Source organism: Pyrgilauda ruficollis, unplaced genomic scaffold, assembly GCF_017590135.1.
Source record: "Pyrgilauda ruficollis isolate IOZ18807 unplaced genomic scaffold, ASM1759013v1 scaffold109, whole genome shotgun sequence".
NCBI classification, from domain to species: Eukaryota; Metazoa; Chordata; class Aves; order Passeriformes; family Passeridae; genus Pyrgilauda; species Pyrgilauda ruficollis.
In genome coordinates, this window is record NW_024509099.1 from 974,922 (window position 1) to 997,806 (window position 22,885).

General features: G+C 34.4%; 1 protein-coding gene across 1 annotated transcript in view; it reads right to left on the bottom strand.

Annotated features, from left to right (window-relative positions):
- The window catches only part of CCDC102B (coiled-coil domain containing 102B), a 135,519-nt gene that overhangs the window by 101,881 nt on the left and 10,753 nt on the right, over positions 1–22,885 (bottom strand). Inside the window, exons 2-5 of the mRNA XM_041472930.1 lie at positions 20,110–20,232; positions 17,380–18,000; positions 15,352–15,560; positions 10,734–10,842 (exon numbers count right to left, since the gene is read on the bottom strand). Coding sequence (XP_041328864.1) covers positions 10,734–10,842; positions 15,352–15,560; positions 17,380–17,988 — 927 coding nt within the window. The 5' untranslated portion in view covers positions 17,989–18,000; positions 20,110–20,232. The remainder of the gene's footprint in view (positions 1–10,733; positions 10,843–15,351; positions 15,561–17,379; positions 18,001–20,109; positions 20,233–22,885) is intronic.

Here is a 22,885-nt window from a genome sequence, read left to right on the forward strand (position 1 = left end):
TCTCGTTTTAGCTGCTGTTCAGCAGCTATATTCTCCTCCTACTTCTACGGTTTAACGGATTTCAAAAATAACACTCATGGTATAAAATGTACCAACATCTACGTCAAATGTAACTTACTCAACTGCACTAAAAAGATGCTTCACTAGCTTACTTCAGTAATTTGACTCTACAAATTTACTAAATGTCCTCTTTCACTATGGTCTTTCAGACTATCCAGTATCAGTTTTTTATTTGGGCTCCTTTCTAGCCTACTTCATACTAACCACTCCCTAAAGTTTTCTCAGTTTCTGGAAATTGCCTAGAAGTCAAACACTTTTCACTCTTTCCCATACAAATCTGAGAGCAGTTTTCAGAGTAATTCCTGACTGCAAAAAAAAAAAAAACCAAAAAGAAACAAAAGTTGAAGCATTGGTTCCAACATAATTTAATTACTATTTACTCATAACTTTATGTTAGGCATCCTTAAGTAGCTTTTGACTAGAAGGATATATTTTAAAAAAATTAAAAAACCAGTCAGATTCAAGAGGTTTCTGTACTTCCCATAATTAGAAACAGAGACTGAATTTAAAGTCATTTGAATACACTGGGCATCTTTTTGCAGCATACCTTCTGCTGCAGGCTCTTCAAATTATCTTGTTGTTGTTGTTGTGTTTAGCAAAATATTGGTGTTTAGATAATCATGACCTTATACAAAAATGGCATGTACAAGATGCTGTTTGCTATATTCCTAAATGGAAATTATAGTTGAGTTGGGAGTAACACGACTAAATTGTCAAAATACTTTTCCTTTTTTGACTAGAAATGAACATAGTAATTAGAGTTCTAACCAAGATTAATCTATACAAACATTATACAGTGGTTTAGGTGAACTTAAAATGTTTTCTAATCTCATTGAAGGAAATAATTCATATTTCAGCTAATCCCTTAGAGAATACTGCTTGAAATTTATAAGGGACACATGCCAACCAAAATTCTCAAAGCTTGACAAGCCATCATTCATGCGGAGAGTGAGAATTCCAATGGACGAACAAATTACTATTTCCTTTTGCTACTGTCCACGGTGAGGTCAAATTTTTAATCCAGTGAATAAACAAGCAAAAATTCCCATTTTAACTAAATATCAACAGATCTAATAACTGTAGCTCAAGACAATTAAGAAAATTAAAAGTAAAATAAATAAATACGCTTTAATATTTGTGTTTCACTAACAAACAAGGTAAAACTTGAGCTCTTGAAATTACAAGGAAGGGATAGATTTTTTTTACTTTACAGTCAATAGCATACCTTTCTTATAGTTGATTGGATTATGATAAAACACAGAAGGGATTGCAGTGGTAATGGAATAAACAAACTACATTAAAAATTCTAAGTAAATGACAAAGATTGTTTTAGGCATAGGATTACATTAACATTTTTCTTAATGTAATTTGAAATCTCAAAGGTCAGATGATTTTGGGCATTCTTAAGCAAAAAAAAATATGAAGCAAAGCAGGAACTTTCACCCCTTAATTTTCCTCACTGACATCTTAGCTTTATGAGAGGGAGAGGAAGGGGGAGGACTCCTCACTCTGTGCTAGAAAGTTCAATTCCAGATATTCTGGTTTATATTTTAAAAGAAGTTGGAATAGACCCCTGATAAGAACATTTTTTTTTTAAAGACACCTGAAACTTCTTATTAAACTCTGCTTAATTCCCCTTTTCATCCAAATATTGTTGCAAGACTGAAATTTCCCAGTTTAAGAGGTTTTATGATCTTCATTTATCTTACTTCTGTTGCTAGTGTTCTTATCGGGGGAGGGGACCATGTTTGTATGTGGATTTTTGGTTGTTTTTCCTAGTCAAATCTAATACAACAAGCTTCTTCCCAAAATAAGGAACACAGTCTAAGCCCTGGGAGACCTGAGACTGACTAATGCAAAACCTCTTTTTAATAGCAATATAAAAAATAGATTTGTATGCCCGTGAGTAGAAATACATGTACAGACTTCAATGGAAGTTAAAATGAGCTCCTATTCTATGGAAAGAAATGAGCAGACCAATTAAATTCTCATTCTTTCTGAGCAATAACAATTTATATATCATTTACAGAAAATAATTTTTACGTTTGGTATTTTTACAATAAACAGCCTAGAAATTTAATTGGAGTCCAGACTATAAAAGCTTGCCCCCTGTTACTTCAAATAGTTGTTGACTGCTGTGTGCTTATGTAGTTATTATTAGTAATTAATTTAGGAACTAGAATATGCCATAAGCCATTCTAATAAGTACTGTAAAAGGAAGATGACAACCCTTCCTCAAAAAATACAGGGATTGATCATAAGAAGATGAATACAGATATGTAAAAAATCATCTGGAAAAAATGGTGAAATAGTGCAATGGGTAATATATTTATTTGTTTATTTGTTTGTTTGTGAAGTTTTATTTACCATACAGGAGGTCAATAACTCTTTTGCTTACAACCAATTTCTTAGCCAACTTTCCATCTTCACTTTAAATTGTTGAATTGAGAAAAACGTATAGCTAAATAAAGAACTGTAAAGAAACAGAGAAATCAATAACGATCAGCATGATTAGGAAACATTCAAGACAAGTTCAAATTGTGCTCAGTCTCAAGAAGTTCCTAAACTGTATGGGTATTACATGTTGCAGATCAGAACACTGTTCAACCCAATTTTAATTCTTAATACAAAATTATAAAATTAATAATATTAAAGATATAATAGGAATTGTAATTTATAGACTGGAAAATAAGATACTAACTAAACTTAAAGTACATTTTTAAATGTAACTGCTAAAGAATCATAACAAAAATACATCAAAATGACAGAAACAGTCAAAGCCTCTGCATTTAACTTAGGGACTACACAAGTTCACTTATCTTATAGATGAGGAGTGTTGACTTTTAAGATTAATGATCATGGGATGCTGGGAATAGGATGTTTTCTGTAACTGTAGGTCTCTATAAATAAATACATGTCAGATTACTAGAATACTAAATAATGTGAAATCACACTAGAATTTGTAATCATTACTTTCCTGTAGGAAAAGCATCCATACCAACATATTTAATTAAAATTTGCAAGTCTGATTTGACATAATGTGAAATATTCAGGAAAATCAAAATGGCATCAAGGTTCTTTGATGACTACCAGACTATTATACTAATGCTACTTAAAGTGCAGATAAATTGCACTATAATACACCAGATTCCAAAAGTTGCCATGTTCTGATTCAGTGAGCTTTCTCCTTAAGCATTAACAACTTATCCTAAAAGGGACAAATTAAACCAGTATTCAAGCTTCCTTTCTCTTCTGAACTGTAAGCTCAACAGGATTCAAGAAGTAGAGGAGATGACTTGTTCAAAGAAATTTAAAAGTGTTGTGCTGCTTAGAGTTCAGGTAAATATAGCATAGGACATTTCTCCATACAGCTCTCCATTCAGATTAAGAACCTGAAATATACAGCTTCAGTTGTTTGATCTAGATAAGCAATTACCTAAAATAATTTCTGTAGAGCAGTGGTTCTACTGCTTACAGTTTACATGTCTTCTGTTTCATCTGAGCCATACCCACCACAGAACATCATACTGATACTCTGAAGTTTCAAGTGTCCCTGAAGAATCTTCTGTCACAATTCCTAATCACCTGTTATTACACAGTTTAGGAACTGATCAAAGGTTTATTGACACCAGCAGATTTCTCATTGACTTCAAGGCAGCAATCATGCTGTTACTTGAAGAAATATGCAGTACTTCACCAATTAGAAGAAAATTATCTAAGGCTGTTTTCCAAATCAAGCCTCCTCCCAAACTGGATTGTTAATTTTTAAGTGACACATTGCTCCCCTTATCCAGATAAGAATAAAAAAAGGAACTGAATCACTAACTGCAAAATGCTTGTATCTTTAATTAAATACCTTTAATGTCATCAATTTTCAACATTCTACTTGTCGTTACATTTAATTCTTCAGTGATTGGTTACTTTTTTCAAGTAAATTCTGCCCAAGTTGATTTTATGTGGATGAGTGACAAGTAAGCACACTAGCAGAAATATTTATTTTAACAACTAAATGAATGATAAAATGTAATACCAAAAGGTAAACTCAGGGCAGTTAAACATATGCTAAAATTTAAATATTAAAAAGCCTTTTTGTTTTGTTTTGTTTTTTTTTTTAACCATACAAGGCAAAGAATTAATTTCTGATATAGAGACCCTTATGGTGAACTGATCACACTAATACATTATTAAGAAGCAACTTTGTCATAATTTTGGGCCTTTTAATCTGAACTACACAAAATTCTTTTAATTAAAGATGCAATCATAGAATCATACAGTGACCTAAATTGGAAGGAACCTTGAAGATCATCTAGATCCAACCCCCTGCTCTGGGAAGGAGCACCTTGACCAATCCCTAGGACCAATCACTTCATGTGCACAAACACACACATCCACACACATCTATGAGCGTGTGCATTTGCACATTCCTCCCTCATCTTCTTAATTTCATCACCAAGTTCTACTTTCTGCCAGTGGCAGGACAAAAGGCTAAACAAACCTCCTCAAATGGTGCCATTTAGGCATGGTGCTCCTATCACAGAAAATCTGTGTGCAGAAATACATTTCAGTATCCACACATATGTTTCTTCTGAACATGCTTTCTTGCAGAAATAACTTTTCATCTCTCACTTGTCCTTAAATAAAAAATAAACAATAAATAATCCCAGTCTTTCTTGGTGTTTTCAATGCAAATTGTGTAATGAAGACAGAGAAAATATTGGCAAGTATGACCCAATGGAGTTTAATATCTTGTCAGAAGCCAGTATGAGCAAAAAAGTCAATGAAACTGTAAGCTTATCCTGCACTTTCCAAATTAGATTTGTGGGAAAATAAACATCAAATGGAACCTTAATTTTATGCAGCATGACAAATTATACTTTATGTTGGACACTAAGAACATTAAGTACGTCATTTCCAGAGATAAAACTAAATATGAACAGGGACCTGATATATGAAGAGTGGAAAGAATAGTTAACTCTTTGCAAGAATTGCTGCTGAAGTAACAATACAGAATTCTTTCCTTATTCTCTGACCACCTGTCAATTATTGTAATTTGCACAGGAACACTCAAAATTCTAGACCTAGTCTAAAGATAATGAGATTTTATTGCAGAAAAATTAACTGCACTAAGATTCTATTCTATAAAGTCATTTGCATTCTCAAATAATTCAGATGCTGTTTACAGAAAATTGTCTAATGATATTTCAAATCTCAGCCTTGAGGCTTCTGATATCAAACTCTATAAATAAACTCCTGTAGCAGACTAAAATAGACTACTGTCTATTCTCTATAAAATTATTTTTTGTACATAATTTTGTTCCTATGATAGCCACACAAAGTACTCAATGTTTCAGGGAATCTTAGGTAAGAAATTAAACAGAGAAATTCACAGGAGCCAGTACAGCCATTCAGGCTACTGGCTTATGTCTGATAATTATTGTGCTTTCTGCAGGATTTAGGGGACAATCAGAAGGCATTTTTTGAGTCCGGTGAAGAGTATGTGACAGAATGTATGATCTTACTATACGTATTTAATTTTCTGTAAGATGTAAGAGTATTGTTTTTTTCTATTTCATATATGTACTAAGTGAATGAAAAAAATCAGTTTCAGGTAAACAGCTATGTAGCACCTCCACACTATTAGGTAATTTCAGAATAAAGATTTCTGGAGAAGGTAGAAATCATCCAGAGACTTTAACAAGATCTACCTGTTGACAGCTTGGGCTTCCGAATAGGCTGCTCCACTTTAAAGAGCATTTAAATGTTTACAGTGATAGAAGAGTTGATTTATCCAGAAGCTTCACTCACATCAGTGGAGCTTCCTTCATCTGGGAACAACAGGTAGGAACCATTCACAATCTCTTAAAGAAAGAAATGCTCCTAAGTAACAATACATAGATTGTTGTAATATAGTGTAAAACATCTATATACTGAGAGAGAGAACAGAAAACATTGTTTCAAAAAATGTTTAAAGATGGCTTTTTTGGCTTTACTGCAAAATCAATAGCTGGTGACGTACTTTCAGTTGTAAAAAAATAAAAGACGAAGAACAGAAATGTCTCTGCCAAATATACAAAATGCTGATTTAGCTTGTTTTCCTTTTCATCTAGGTGTACTTTTTAATCACTGATGTTCCTAAAAGATTTAAGTACGAATTAGTGTAATTTTTGACTCGTATCCCACAAACTGGGATAGGAATTTCCCTCATTAGCTACCAAAGCACTAAATAATGTAGAGGAAGAGTACATTCTGTACTTCAGCTAACTGAAAATTCTTTTAAACAACACAGACTTGCACTGCCTATAGTGGCATTTGTAAGTCTACAGTGCACACCAGTGGACTATAGTAGTACATGCATTTTTCCACTCTTTTCAAGATAGTTTTGTAAATATTCCATCTTATTTAACTCTTAAATGACCAGAAAAACACATCCTTCAGGATTTATAAAGACAGATATAAAATTTTGAGGAAGATTTGCATGAGTATAAACAAGAATGTTTGACTGCACATGAGATTAAATGATCATTCTAAAACCTAAAACTTCAACAGGCTTGCTGACTCCAATTCTGTGTTTATAAACATCACAGCAACACACCAAGGATTTGCTTTGTTTTCCAGAGTCCAAAGACCTAATTAATTAAACTCAGACATAGTTTTTTGTTTCTCAGATTGATGGTTAATGGAGCTGGAAACTAAAATGTATCTGAAAAAATTGGATACTCCATTCCTGGGGACATTCAACAAGCAAAATTATGGATGTAAAAATTCTCATGTTCTTCAGAGAACTTAAAGATTCCTACTCTTTTCAACAAAGTTTACTTTAAACCCAAGTATATCTAACGTCAATACTCTTTATTTACTCATCAGCCTTACAAACAATTTTTTGCCTTTCTCTAGATACTCATGCAAAGTAGTGTAATTTTATACTGAGTAATTTCTCTCCTGTTTTTAAAATAACAAAGTGTTTTACGTCTTTTAATGGGCAAAGAGAATTGTTAGAACAAAAAAATAAATGATCAGTTACAATACCAAATGCAACTTTCTGTTGTACCTGTTAAAATGGTCTAATTTATGACCTCAAACAAGTCAAGATCAATGTTAGTGTCACACAAAGCTGCCTATAATGCTCATGGTTACTATGATCATAAATTGTCTCTTTACTACTTTTCTAATTAACTCAATACTTTGAAAACTTATTTACAACTTCCAAATTGATGCTGAATGGATAATATGTTAAAACCATGATCAACAAGATCACCAAGGCTTTCCATATTTAGTTTATTCCAAGCTGAGTAAATACTTATCTTTTAATGAAAGTAACTAAAGAAAGTGATTAGTTACTGGGAGCACTAATAATCAAGTCTTGGCAGCTGTGAAGTTTCTAACATTCCCCAAAATCTCTCCAACTTCCAAAAGGCTAGAAGAGCTATCCATTCCTAAAAATGGCTTCATTTGCAGTGGCACTGTCACTTGCAAACAAAGCATTTTTTTTCTCATTCACAGTGGGTTTGTTAGGCAATCTACCAAAGGAAATAGCAGATTAATTTAGTCAAGGACATGAAAATAATCCAGATATAATGATTGATCTGCTTTTAATCTAGAAATTCCTTTGTGATTTAATATCGGAAATTTATATTAGAATCAGATTCCATGCTTAGCCTAGTAGATGTCTGCACTTTCCTTTATTTCACTTTCAAATTTTTCACTGTAAAAAATCATGTCTGTTGTTCCAGCATCCATTTCTCAACAGTAATATATAGTGAATAATATTCACATCAGTGTTGTCAACACACAAGATTTGGTTTTTCTCAGTAGAGTTTCCACTTACAGAAACACCCAACACTGATATAAATAATTTCATTCAAATTAGTCGGATTCATCCAGATCAGTGTTTTTCTGCAATTTAAAAATGAGATTTATGTCATAAATGTCTGAAGCTGAAAAGAATGCTCAAAATATTACCTTCTGTTAGCAATTAAAGCATTCGAGCATGTTCCCAAGAAAAAAGGAGAAACACATATATGTAGACATGCAAATGCATAAATATTGTTATCTATCTGCAATGAATTCTCAGAAAATTTTTACTTCCTGTTGTTCTATTCCTGATGACAGTGCCATAAAGCATTTCACGAAGATTACGTTTCTTAAGCAAAACTATGAACTAAACCTAGACTTCCTCTGTTTTGCACAAGTATAACAAGCTAAAATCCTACACAATGAGCAAGCAGAAAATAAAGAACTAAAATCTGAAGGAACTCAAATATGAAAGATAGATATTAGTTTGCTGCAGCATTGCATATGAATTACCTATTAACTAAAACTTGAGATTTAATAGACTGCTTGCAATTCTTTCCAGAACATGAAATAAAACTAATTTAATTCAATCCATTATTCCAAATTTGAGATGTTAAATTCATAGGACATTTTTGATTCACTATCTATGTTTAGTCATATAGACACACATTTTGAGTTTTGTGGGATCAAAGAGGTCCTCTATCCATTGTCCTGAAAGCTAAAACCCATAAACTGCAATATTAATATTTCTTACTCTTCTGGTCATGAACGCAGATTGAAACGAACATGTATTTCCTAACTCCAATTCGACACAACCAGGAAGTTTTCTTAAATTACTCCTTCAAGGCTGATCTTTGTAAAAGTACATTGCTTTCTGGCATCAGACCTCCACCATGAGTGCCCTGCTGAGCTAAATCAGTCTCCTGGCACATCTACCTCTTTTCCCGAGTATTAGGACAAACCTTTGCTGTACTACAAGGCCTGACAGCTTTGGTTGACTCCTTTGTTTACCTATCAGAGTTGCCTCCCATGGGACCTTTCCCAGCAGTTCCCTAACTAAGCCAATATCCTGCTCTCCTTAGGTTGAGGGTCTGTGCTCTTCTGCTCGCCTTTCTTCTTTCAGGATGACGAACACCGTTATTTCAAAGCTACCACAGATGAGGAAATTATTCATCATCACATACCCAGCTAGTTTCCTTCATATTAGTGAACAACAGATCCAGCTATTCATCACCATTTGTTGGCCTTCAGCAAGAATTTACTCCTGAAACCCCACTGAAATCTCTGTGATTGCAGCAGCTATTCTAACTTTGTAGCAGCTGTAGTCACCCATGAGAACTGGGATTTACAACTCCAAGATCTGTGTTCTTTAAACACTTTTTTTGTTTCCTCATTAGGTGGTTTGTAACGAACTCCTACCACAATGACACCCTCACTGGCCTGTCCTCTGATCCTGGATTCACAAGTCCGATTATCCCCCAATCCTTCTGGAGACCTCAAAAGAACTGAGCTGCTTTTAGATCCAAGGGCAACTTCCATCCCCTCAGCCCTTCCTTGTCAGTGCTTCTAGAAGTCCTTCACAGTACTCCAGTTGCATGGACTTGGCACATATTTTAATTGTTCCAACAATATTGTAGTTCTGTAACCACATACAGCTCTAATTCTCCCTGCTTGTTTCCTGGGATGTGTACACTTCTTTACCAACATTTGAGACGGGTGTCCCTCCACATTATTTTATCATTCCTGAAGTCTTTTGTGCTCTTATTGACCTGTGTCCTGAGTTTTCCAGCCGACCACCTCTCCTTCATTTCATGTGGTCTGTAATCTCTCCTTTCCCAGTTTGGGTCCCCATGACCTCAACCCCAGAGCTACGTGATCATTCCCAATATACGCCTGGCTGGTGCCCATCAGGATGAGTAGTAGCATAGCAGTCTGGACATAGCATAGGACTGGACAGACCTTGGCAATCTCTCTGCAATTTTCTGGATCCTAGCCCACAGCAAGCCACATTACCCACAAAAAAGCAGGTGGGGAACACAGGGTTTTTCTATCCTCAAAGGAGCAAGCCTCCTACTACTGCCACTTGCTGCTTCCTCCTAATGTTAATGCATGGTGTGTGTTAAAGCTGGCTCTGATGCCTCACAAGTTATCGCTTTCTTCTCTTACTTTACTATCAGGTGTTTGAACCTTTTGAACTGCAGATCTGGAAAAAGAGCCATCCTCCAGTTGCTGGAGAACATACCTTTCCAGCCCTCCTACTGTGGGACTCTATTCACTGTGAAACTCAAAGCCTCTGGCTGCCCTTCCCATGTGGTTCAGACTTTTTTATCTCTGGGTGCCTGTGAAGATCCTGTTAATCTCCTCTTTGCCTTCTCTGATCCTGCCCAGCCTTACTTCCTTGTCCAGGCTGATGGGGACAACATATTTTTTCAGGCAATTTCTACACCTCTACTGCTCTATTTCTCCAGGCAGGGCTTTCCTGAACATCCCCACACCCAACATGGGCCCTTTCTCTCTGAACACAAGCCCCACTGGACCCTGATCACACATTGCTGTACATTGGAATCACCAGCCCCACCACACGTGGGGATGGGGCACCAGAACCTGCTGCCTCTGGCTGGTCCCTTCCTAGAAGCCTGTGGAGGCATCCCAGTGCCACTCTCACAGCTCCCAAGCACCAGTGCTGCCATGGCAGCATCCACACACCCTCACCAGGTCCCTCCCATCTGTCTACACAGAATAGTAATTGATAAATGCTGGATTTATCACTTTCATAAACCCACAATTAACACAATTAATTCTTAGTTACAACACAGGAAATCAGAAGTCTAAATTCGCTTTCTTACTCCATGTGATAAGAATGTACTAACATACTAACATACCTTTTTCAGGCTTTCCAGCTTGGTTTGTCTCAGTTCTTCATATTTCCATTTCCAAAGAAATAATTCATTTTCCATCTTTTCCATTTCTTTCTCCAGGAATACATTCATTCTAAAAAAAGTATTTTAAAATTTAGCATTGCACAATTTTGAAGCTGATAGAACAAAAATTACTTTGAGTTTCCTTCTCATAGCTTCAGTTATATTGCCATTCACAATGTTATATCTTGGCTTTTCTAAAAACCTTTATTATCATTGCATAATTAGTTCAAAAGTTTCAACAAAAATAATAGTTAAAGAGAAAACAGAAATCCAATAGTAAAGAATTGAAATTTTAAACAAAATAAAATTTTGGGATAAACTGAAGAAAATTTGATTTCATTTAGTGGTTCAGGCCACCTTATTTATCTCAAGTTTCTTCAAAATTAGTTAAAACCCTCAAAGAAATTGTATTTAGTAAAAACAGAAGATTAAACATTATATACAGTATCAAGACCAGAAACCAAAGATGGTTGATGTTAAATGTTAAAAAACATTATTATATATATATTTCATGTTTCAAAAAATAATTGCTCCTGGAAGAAAATGCTAGAAGAATTTTAGGAAAATGTATTATTTAATGCAGAAGTACGATGCCTGTACAATGAGAAAAATACAAAATAGTTGAAAAGAAAATTCTAATACTGGCAATTAAAGAAACGATTGTGTGCCACAGTAGTTATTTTCTATTCTAATGAAAGGCCAACAGAACTTTTCTAACTTTTTAACAAAGATGTTATTGCCAGGCTTACTAGAACTATATTTTGAGACTATTTGGTTTAAATATTCACCTATTAAAGTAAAGTGTATTGATGGAATTTGTTTGGGGCACTTCTATGTAGCAGACTGCAGGCTTGCACAGAGATAACAAGAGTTGTCACTGACTGGACTGACTCAGGTCCTGGAAGAAATGTTGGCTACTTTAACGAAGCAATCCACTAGAGTGAAATATCCTTCTCTCTTCTTTTATACCTAAACCTAATGCTCTTGAATCAGGGATCTCCTTTTTCTGCCTAGATTTAGTATATAGCACAGCTTATCTTAGAAAAGACCTAGAAATCCCATAACATTACAGTAATAAAATAAACACCATTATTCACAAAGCAAAATGGAGCAATATGTATTTCATGCATTTCAACTCAACAGCTTTGCTTTCAAAGTAATGGGATATTTCATTGGAATAATATCATGACTTCATTGGGGAACTAAGAGAATTCTTAGTGGGACACTTAATACAGTAGAAAGTGAAAGCATGAAAGATGACGTTGTAATAGTTTGAATAATTGCCTATTGACTGTACTGAATGCAGTGAAAGTCTTCAGAAATGGTCTATTCTGAAAAGTAAAAGAGGAATGTACAGTGTGTTTTGCTTGTTTAGAAGACACTAGTTTTGTTTTGTGTTACAGTACTTAAGTGAGATCAGCTCGCTCTGATACCACTAATTGAAAGAAATTATTCTGATTACATAAAGTTTACTATTTAAATAAAGAAAACAAAGAGTGGAAGGAAGCAGCATCAGAAGCAGCTTATTATTAGATAAAAGGATCAAGTTCAGAGCATTTTTCATGGATTTTGTAACAAGACCTTTTAACTCATTATCTAATTAAATTGCAAAATTACACAGAATGGTTGAAGTTGAAAGGGATCCCGAGAAGGTCATCTAGTGCAAACCTCATGCTCAAGCAGGGTTGCCTAGAACTGATTGCTCAAGACCTTGCCCAGATGTCTTTTTGAATGTCTCCAAGGATGCAGACTCAGCAACCTTCCTGGGAAACCAGTGCCAGTGTTCAGTGATCCTTGCAGAAAAAAAAAGGATTTCTTGTTGCTCAGGCAGAGCCTTTTGTATCCATTGTCTGGGTTACCCAGCCGGGCTTAAGCAGTTTTTCTTTGATATTATCAACTAGCAGTGGACTAGTTTGTGGGCTTTTGATTTTAGGGGAAATAAACACTTTTAAACTCAAAACAGAAAAAATTACTATCTTAAAACTAGAAGAAAATTACATGAGAACACTGATCCAAAAGATGACAAAAGATAGCTATTTTTAGCAAATGATTATGCAAAATGCTGAACCACTCATAAGGTTTGTCATCTCCATTCATTTTAATGGACCTCAAATGTGTAATTGACATAAGCCACTACTACCTAGTAGAGGATGTTGGTGTATAATTTTACATTGCAAAACCAAGCCTGATATTTTTGAATGTCAAAACATAAATTTTCATCTCTTTACTTTTATTATTTTTATACCTTCTTTCTTTTTGTCCTTTGCAAAGCCTGATCTGTATGCATAAGGCTATGCCAACATTACTGATGATAGCTCTAATCAGAATGCAAAAAACAGAAGGCTTCTCAGGGTGAAAAAGCAAAATATCTTCTGGAGAGAGTTAGGAAATCAAGATAGTTACTAGTTAGGTAACTTAGTTAGGGGGAAATTCAAACACTGGATTTGCATAAGCTAACTTGACTCCAGAAAAATGCAGTCAGAGTTCAGGGTGCTGCACGTAAGCCAGGAAACTGCTGAGAAGTCCTCTGCTGTATGAGTAAGATCATACTGACTGCTAAAGTAACCTTTGGCCTTGGGGTTCAAGCTGTCTATTATCTGTTTGCTTTTGATGCAACACAGCTGTGTGTTCTTGGCTCGAGTTCACTGAGAAAATTGCTAAGTTGTGAGAAAGAAGCTGTGAGAAAGTACTTAAGCTAGAGCCACACAAGATAAGGGGAGTAAAAATGCAAACGGGGTGAGATTGTTGAGATAGTCATTGCTAGCAACTCCAGAACACAGGAGCAGAAATACTGACATGAGCAAGAATAAAACCTAAGAGAGAAAACTGGAAATCTGAAGTTAGAAATATAGCAAAATCAGCCCATTCTACTAAGTGGTGGGGACCAACCCTTTCTGAGATAGCAGGTGACAGCCTGCTCAACAAAGATTCGTCAGCCATCTCAAGAGACTGGTGACTATGATAATGCTTATCTTAGTAATATTATTCCTAGCTATTTACTGTCTGTATTGCAAAATATAGTTGCTTCATACTTAGAAGTTGCATATATTCTGCTCACATAACATCTCTGCATGTAGGAAATGGTGCCCTCCTGGAGAGGGAGTTGTTATACCAATTCCCACTGTTATGTGGAAATCACACCTAGGTGAGCATTTCTGCTGCCTGAGGTTGGCATTGCCACATGTTGCATGTTATAGAGGTGCCCCAATTCTTACCGTGTGCCAGTAAATTTATTTCCTTATACCATAGTATAAAATAAATGAATATGAAATTATTCATGAATGAAAAAATGAAGAAATAAATACATAAAAAAAAAAGAATAAATGAAAAAAATCTGTCTCTGTGAAGTACAGCTTAAAATTGGTTGGAGAGGCATGTGAACAAACAGACAAACCAAAACCTATTAAAGTTTTGCCTGAGAAGTGACTAAAAGTGAGTTGAAAAATCATCCATTTTCTAAAAGAAAGTTGTTATATATGTATGCATACTTCATTGCTGATGAAGTACCTAGGCCCCTAAATATTTCAACCCCAGGAAAATGAGTATGTGAGGCATCAGTCTCCTAATTCACACATATATTTTCTTTCACAGACAAGTAAAATACATTTTAAGGAGAGAGAACATGGCCATCTTCTGGTATATGATTCAACTAGAAAATTATTGTATGCTTTCTACAACTATCTAATTCATATAACAACACACATTAAATATTAGTTAGGAATTGAAAGGATTTTTTTACCTCAGACTTGTACTATCTACACAACAGTTGTGAAATAAACTGCCAGGCAGGAAATTCTTCAGCACAGTTTACCATTGAAGACTTTCTGAACTGAAAGTATTGAATATATTTGCAATAGACAGGGAATTTTCTAATTAAGTTAACTGATTTTGAAATTACCATCACCTGTAATTACAGCCTGAAGTCTGCTACTACATCCTCATACGTCACATGCTGCATGTTTCTTTGAAAAACCTTTCTGGTTAGATTCAATCTTTCTCAATATTGACTATTTATACAACATAAGACTTCTTTTTGGCCACCAAAATGTACATTTAATATTTATGTCAGGCAAATTTGATATGCTACATCAATATTATTTATTGTGTACAATAAATGTGTTACTCCCTCTTTGTTAACTGGCTTTTAGCACAGACTTTGCTACAAGTGAAGAGGTTAGCAGCATTTTGCAGCCGTTTCATATATTTTGAATTCAATAACAGCTTTGTCATTGTGCAGTTGGACTCTGTTTCAAAGTCTGCTGGTAGAGTATATGAAAGTTTGTCATTATGCACAAAGCACTCCAATAACTGGGTATAGCATACATTAGATATCACTGCAGTGATAGCAAATTACATATTTGTGTGGAATGCCTCTTATTTAAATGACAGACAAGCCAAAGAAAACAATAAACATACAATGCTGAATTGTTTCTCTAAATTCTTGTTAAAGTCTTGCAAATAGCAATGAATAAAGTTTAGAACATATGAGCTATAAATGCAACCATCACCATATCTGTTTTAGAAACTGTCTTCATCCCCTCTATGAGAATTCCAAAAGTAGGATATATTTGGCACTTACTCTCTTTCCTTCTGTAAGATTTTCCTCATCTCAGCCAAGTGCAAATTTAAGACTGATGCATGTATTAAATCATTCTCTGTTGTCTTAGCTGTAGTGCCCAAACTTATTTTAGGGTCCTCCAAATAGATGCTGGGAAGTCCATTGGGGAGGAAATTGGGAGGCTTTGTGGTGACTTTTTTATTGTCATTGCTTTGGTCTTTGTTTACATCCTGAGGAAACAAAATATGACACCTGAGAAGAACATAAGTGAAGGAAAAAGTCTAACATAGCTCCATAGGGCCTACCAAGGCTCTTCTAGACATTTAAGGAACATTGAAGAAAAAAAGGAAATAGGTAATATCTTAGACAGTTGGACTGTATATGGGTAGAAGGTGCAAAAATGTCAATATATTTGAATAACTGTAATTTTGTGACATCTCACGCTTCTGTTTATGACAAGCTTCATATCCAAAATATTTTGAAAATGTCTTTACTAAGGAAACATATTAAATTTCTCTTTTGTTGGCTATAACTCTGGTGAAGACAGAATCTTGGAACTAATAAAACCAGAAATGCAATTTATCCATACAAATAATGTATTGAGGAACTCTACATTATGAATTCAAACATTTTATGTAAAGTGTGTTGAAATAGGCTTATACAAGTTTCTCATAAGGAACAAAGCATATAGGTATCTATTTTGAAGACACATGTTTTGCGTATAAAACATAAGAAAAACTAATATGAATATCGGGAAAAAAATAAAAGTAAAATACACATTTTTGAGGAAGGCTGAATGTCCCTTATAAACAAGTTTCCCTTAGAAATGTATTTGCTTTACCATATCTGAGGAATTTGGTTTAAAAGCTAATCTTGTTTTAGCAGTTTACTGACAATCCTCTTTCACATCACTCTGGTCTTTTGAGTTTTTTAGAAGAATGCCCAAAATTTACATCAGAAAATACTAGAAACCACTGAAAAGATAAAAATGTTTCCCATTCACATACAAAGTTTCAGTTTTTAAGTAGAAAATATTTTATACTAGGGAAAAATAGTTAAAGTATATTTTGTGGTATTTCCTTCCAATGGCACATTTGTCTGCCTGAAATTACGAGAAGCATGCTTTTTTGGCAAAATTTATTCTTTCTACTAATATTACTCTTTTTTTTTTTTTTTTTTAATATTTCACAGGAATATAATATCCTTAATATGCATTAGAGAGTAAAATTTCCAAATAGAATACATACAGATCTAAGATCTTGGCAATTTCCCTTGAATTGAAGTAAAAACTTTCCTACTTTCAACTGTGCAGTGAAAAATATTTTCCTGCAATGTGTGAAAAAAATTACCTGTATCTACAAAGACTGCCATCTATCAGAAAACAAGTAAAGTTTTTACATGGTGATGTCTATGAAGACTATACAGTGCATTCCAAGGCACAGAATTAAAGGTAGTTAAACACGAACAAATACTTCAATTTTTGATGAATGTAACTGGATCTTTTGTGTAGGAGCTGTTTATACCATGCTGGTACTTGATTTTTTAATTCTATATAATGATTTAATGGCTCTCCTTATCAAATAAAAAGTATTGTAAATTTGCAAAAGAATTGCCTACCTCTTCCCATGCTTTTGAAATTCAGAGAGAATGAAATGATTTTAGACTTTAGGTTCTTTAGAAGCCAAGAACATAATACGCTTTTTGGAGGGGAAAAAGAATGTAAGTATACAAAACATGATTAATTCAGATAAGAGAGGTAACCTGTTACTGTAAAACATGACAGAGGATCAAAACAATATGGTAAATTATTGAATATAACAGTCTGCCTCTGTTCCTTAAGTGTCTAGTCATAGTGGAAGGGTATGTGTTGTTTTGTGTATTTTTCTGTATTAGAAATATTTAGATGGGTGGGTCTGGGGGCCAAAGGATTTTGCTAGTGAATGGATCAGGCAGCATTTTGGTCAAAATTCTTGAAAAATTCCATTTCTTCATACACATCCATAATTTATCACTTCTTCATGAACCACAAAAATATTTCCCATTCTTTACCTTCTTTGTGTCTTCTGCCCCAGGAATTGTGGTGATTTTCATTAGGTCTTTCAGACGTTCTGGTTCCAGAAACATTAACAGGCTTTGGTCTTTTTTAATACAGGACGTTTCTGAGCAACAGCATTCCATTTTCCAAGCAGTTCCATTTTCTAAGTTTTCCTTCTCACTTATTAAATCCTGATTTATTTTTTTAAGCATACTTAGCTCTTTTATAACACTGTCTAGTTTAATTCTCAATTGTCTTGCTTCCTCTCGTGCTTTATTTCTTTCTCCTCTAACTTTGCTCCATTTCTCCCTCCAATTAGCCGTGCAATCGGACCACCAGCGCATGGTCTTCTCCATTTGGGCAGCTCTGGCTTTGACTTCCTCCAGTTCCTGAATTTTTACTGCTTCAAAAATTTCCCAATCACTGCTGAAACTTGTATGCATATGTGCATAATGAGGTGAATTTGGGTAGAAACTTTGAGGTGGGAGATTTGAATGAAATAGATGGTCACCTGGTTGCCAACATCTATCTAGTTCATCAGGCTGTGTTGGTTGGTTCCCAAAAATCTCTATCTCTTCCATTTGCTTCTGAATGGAGTCTAAATTCATATTTTGATTCATCATCTAATTTCACTCCTAAAAAAGACAAAGACAGACAATAATTCAGCTTTTAATTAATTATATCATATGAATAACCTTCAACAGCTGGGTTTTTTACTGCTGTGACAGTGAGTTAATGATGCTGCTCATGTTTTAAAAATGTGCTTTATCAACAAGAAATAGTTATTCAAATATCTTTTATTTAATACTTTTTGAGTACAGCATAAGCAAATATACCTATTACTTGGATAGGATTTGCTTGCAAAGGAAGAGTCATTAAATAATCATAGCGCTCTCAAAAATGTTTGAGTCTAAAGAAAACAGACAAAAGCTTTCTTCCTTCAAGAAAAGATTGAATTGAATCAATATATGTTTTAAATATCTAGTAAGAGGAAGTTATTTGTCCAGAACTACAATCAAAAATTACTTGCCTTTTTTCCCAAACTATGGAATTTCATACTAGGCAAAACTTGCCTTATAATTTGCATACCCAAGGAAAAAAAAAATATTTTCAAAATCCTTGTGACCTTTGGATTTCCTTTTTATCAAGAGAAAAATAAAGTATTTTTTTATAGGAGGCTTTATTTTGCTGTCTGCATTCCAGAAGATTTCCAGGCAGTATATTCTTATATTATTCTTGAAAGTGTAGCACTATCCTTATTACTGTACTGTACAGCCTACCTAGTAGTAGGCTAGTAAATCTTGTCGCATTCTTTTTCATTATTTATCTTTTGATTATTTATTAGTTATTTGGCCCAGAAGAAAAACAGTTTCTCAGAAATTGCTTCCCTACCCCAATGCTGAGAAAATGCTGATGTGGACAGTCTGTAGAGACGAGCCACTTGTTTCTCCTTGTTTTTTTCATCTTGGTTATGTAAACCAGAGCAACCAAACAAATAAAATTCAGAAAAATAAACAAACTCAAAAAATCTTGCTACTTCAAGAGAAGACTAAGTTGTTCGAAGTAAAAAAGAAATTGCTTTTGTATTGCGATATCCGTTTGTAAAAAAAAAATGTTTATATGTTACAGAAATTAGTGCTAACACCTGCATTTGAAATGCAGAAGGCCACTGCTGCTAACAAAACACTGAAGAGTAGATAGTTTTGGCAGTTATGTCTCATTTCAACTGAATAGAACTTTTGCATGTTTTGTTCCAGTTTTCCAGCTGTTTTCAACTTTTCCACGATTTTCATTTGTTAGAAGCTTATGGAGAGCTGTTGCAGTGGAGTACGGATATGAGAGGAGGAAAAGGACAATGAAGGACTCCCAGTTCCCTTCATTATGACTGTCTGGTGTAGTACCATCGAGCCCCACAACAACACTACACAGATGCAGCAGAGCTGCTGCCAAAGCTTCATCAAGGTTGAGCCTTTTTTGTTTCTTGACATACATCCAGCAATTTAATTTGAATAAGCCTTATGCAAAATACAATGATATTGCCACCCACAAATTTGTATGAGGCCCAGTAGAGCCAAAGTAACTAAATATTAAACTCTCGCAGTCAGTTGTTAATTTAATTTCTAGGTTGTAGCAATTCCTTTGTTTTCTAAAGCTTTAATTTTAAAAAATACTCAAACAAAACCACAGTAAAATTTAGATACATAATAATATATATAAAATGTATTACATCATGTAATAAATACATAATGAAATAGTCAAAACTTTTGGATTTTAAAAAAGTGCAATAAATTTTCTTACTTTTTTACACTTTTTACTAGTACCTACCCCAAACTAGTATACATCTACAGAAGTATTTATTACACCTTTCATAATCAGTAGTTTTTTTCAGTGGATTTTGCTAGCTTCTTTGCATATTCATTAAAAGAAGGGAGTACTTGGGAACGCACAGTTTTCAAATTGTAAAAGATGGAGAAATAAGAATGGTAATATTTTTCTTTGACTGAAAATTTGAAAGACCTGAGAGCTATTTATGAATCAGAATAGCCCATTGCTGATGTTTCATTACAGGTTTGAGGACATTTTGTCTTTTGACATTCAGTAATGTTTCCAAAGCTGGAGAAATGTTAAGATTACAGATCACAGGTTACTAAAAAGGAAAGATTGGTCATGAATTCTTGCTCCCCTCCATTGTGATGGCAGAAGTGTTCTTGAGGCTGGGACACTGCCAGTCAGATCAAACTTACAGCTGTTACAATTGAAGTAGGCTTGTACAGTAAGCTGATGGTCTCTTAGGCTTCTAATCATTTTATGGTAGGCTGAACTTTGCCTGCACTTTTCAGCATGGATAGATGATCCCAACTCTGTACCTAAAATTAAAAAAAAATAAGAATTAAAAGTAGCCATTCCTCCTCCAGAAAACAGAAGTGCTGTCTTGTTCTAAGGTGGTAAAGAAAAGGTGTTTCTATTGTATTGACTTCCCTATTTCCTTTTCAGAAAATCTAATCAAAACAGGTTTTTTAGATACCCCCTTTAAGATTGCAAGAGGTAGAATAAATTTTTTTCATTAAAAGAGACAGCTCTCAACACAACCCATTTCAGTGGATGGCTGACTCAGGACAAAATCAAAAAACAATAGAAATATTGCTGGATAAGTGAATTAGGTAACAGGAATTTTATTAAAAGTATGAAATATGAAGATTTGTGCTTGTATCTATTTTTAAAGAAGTGGACTAAAATATTAGTTTGAAAGGAAGCAAAGATTTAAAAATTAGAAAAATATGTTGATCATTGTAAAAGCTCTGAAACTGTCAAAAATATTACAGTTCCAGAGGATGGACTTATCTTATTTATAGTTCATATCAATTTACTCTTTCATGTTCTCAAAAATACTGTGCTGACGGAATTATAATAAAAACAAATCCAACAGTCCAGCTGAAGACTGTTGTAGTATTGAATCTGTTAATACTGAATCTTTAATAATCTCTATAGTTATAATGGTATTTTAAAAAAAAATCTTATTTTCTCTGGTATATGACCATCTCATAGAAAACATCATATATGAACATTGATCTCAGAAAAATCTCATCTGTAAAATATCTATATATGTTCCAGGGGGAACAAGAATAGTTTTTAACTTGTATATTAAAGATAATTCAAAGAAGAAAGGTCCATGCTAATGTTAGACTCAGACCTCTTAGCATAGAAATATCACAAGTCTAAAACTGACAAAACAATACTGTGTGGAGCTAGTTTTGAAGTAACTACTTGAGTTTGCAACAACAGACTAGCCAGCACAGTATATGGAGCTCAGTGTGCATAATTACTAGATAAAAGATAATTGGATGGAAAGATAAAATGAACTGAGAGAATTGGTGAAAATGGGGTTTTTCTGATCAGTGAAGCCTTCTGATCATTCCACTTTTAACAGCTGAGTGATAAGAAGGAACACAACATCCCTTTAAAGCTGTTTTTCTTAATGGAATAATTTAAAATAAGCATGAACAAAATATATGAAGCAACATTCATTGTGTCATGTGAGTGAGGTGTGATGACAGAGTGAGAACAGAGTGATGATAGTTCTCAGAGGAAAAAAAGACATTTGGTGAACATGACAAAGAACATAGGTCTGAAAGATATTTAATTACACTGCAGCCTTTCCTATTTACCCAATGATCCTGAACACCAGTAAGAAAGAGAAGAGCTCTTGATTTATTTTTGCCACCTATTGTTTTAGGTAAACAGCAGTATATTCACTCTTGGTGGCACCATCAAAAAAAAATCACCAGGAGAGAAAAGAATTATTGCACTTTCTTCATGTTAATACCTGCTCACTGAACTCAGCTTTTTCAGTCAACTCAGTAGCTAGGGCAGTGCTTGAGGATACAATTTCAACAACCTTCTTCTAACTGCATGACTTCATCTTTAGTTACATGCCTCTTAATTATTAAGACCTCAGCCAAATTTTTTAAGGTATTCTGTCTTTAGAGAAAATGTCTTTAGATATCTAGATTAAACCAGTTAATTTTCTTTTGTCCAATCTATAAATTGAATAGGACAAAATGAATCATAGAACTGAACATGTTCTTTTGTAAGTGCTCCTGGAAAGCCAGAACTTTCCATGGCATTGCTGCAGTGCACCCATCAACAGACCCTGACAAAGAGAGAAGGCTTTAAGAAAATGAGCTGGGGTGATGTGGTCATTATGGGAAGAATATAGGAAGTGATTTAACTCACCCCCTGAAAATTTGGCTCTTTACTAAGGGCTGCTAACTGCCAAACTATCAACTCAAGAAAAGGAGATCAAATTTTGTGTGTCTCTTCCTGTTGTAAAGTTTGCTTTAATTAATAACACTTAGGGGTCCCACCCAGTGGCTAGATGAAAAAATATTGCCAAGTAAATGATTGAAATGTATGGTGGAAAACATCACACTGAATAGTGATTCATTATATAGCTCAGTCTAAAAATATAGCCATAAAAAATTGCATCTAGTTTCCAGAACTCTAAACATCCTCGCAACACGCAACCAGGATTTTGATAATTTGGTTAGAAAAAATATAGCACAAAACTCTGAGGCAGTATCTGGTTACAGGAGTGGCTTAGACACACAGGGACATAGGATTTATTTCAACAGGCAATAAGAGAGGATGTCAAAAAAGAGGACTGGCAAAAGTTCTGGTGAAACAAATTGTAAATTTGTGTAATTTTTTTTAAACAATTGCACACCACCTCACCAACATTCTACCATCTTCATGGAAGGTAAACTAATCTGCGAAACTTCTCATGTGTATTACAACAAACACCTGGAGAGTGGAAAGAAATCCTTACAGGAGGAGAAATAGTGGTGCTCAGAATATATTCTCTGCCTAAGCTGTCACTGGTCTCACAACCGCCTTAAGCCAGTGGTTTGGTACTTCTCCCTTATTCAGAGAAATATAAACTTAGCATTGATAACATTTTAAGAATGAAGTAGGACAAGCTTGGTTTAGGTCAAATCTTGTACAATGGATTTTTCAGCTACT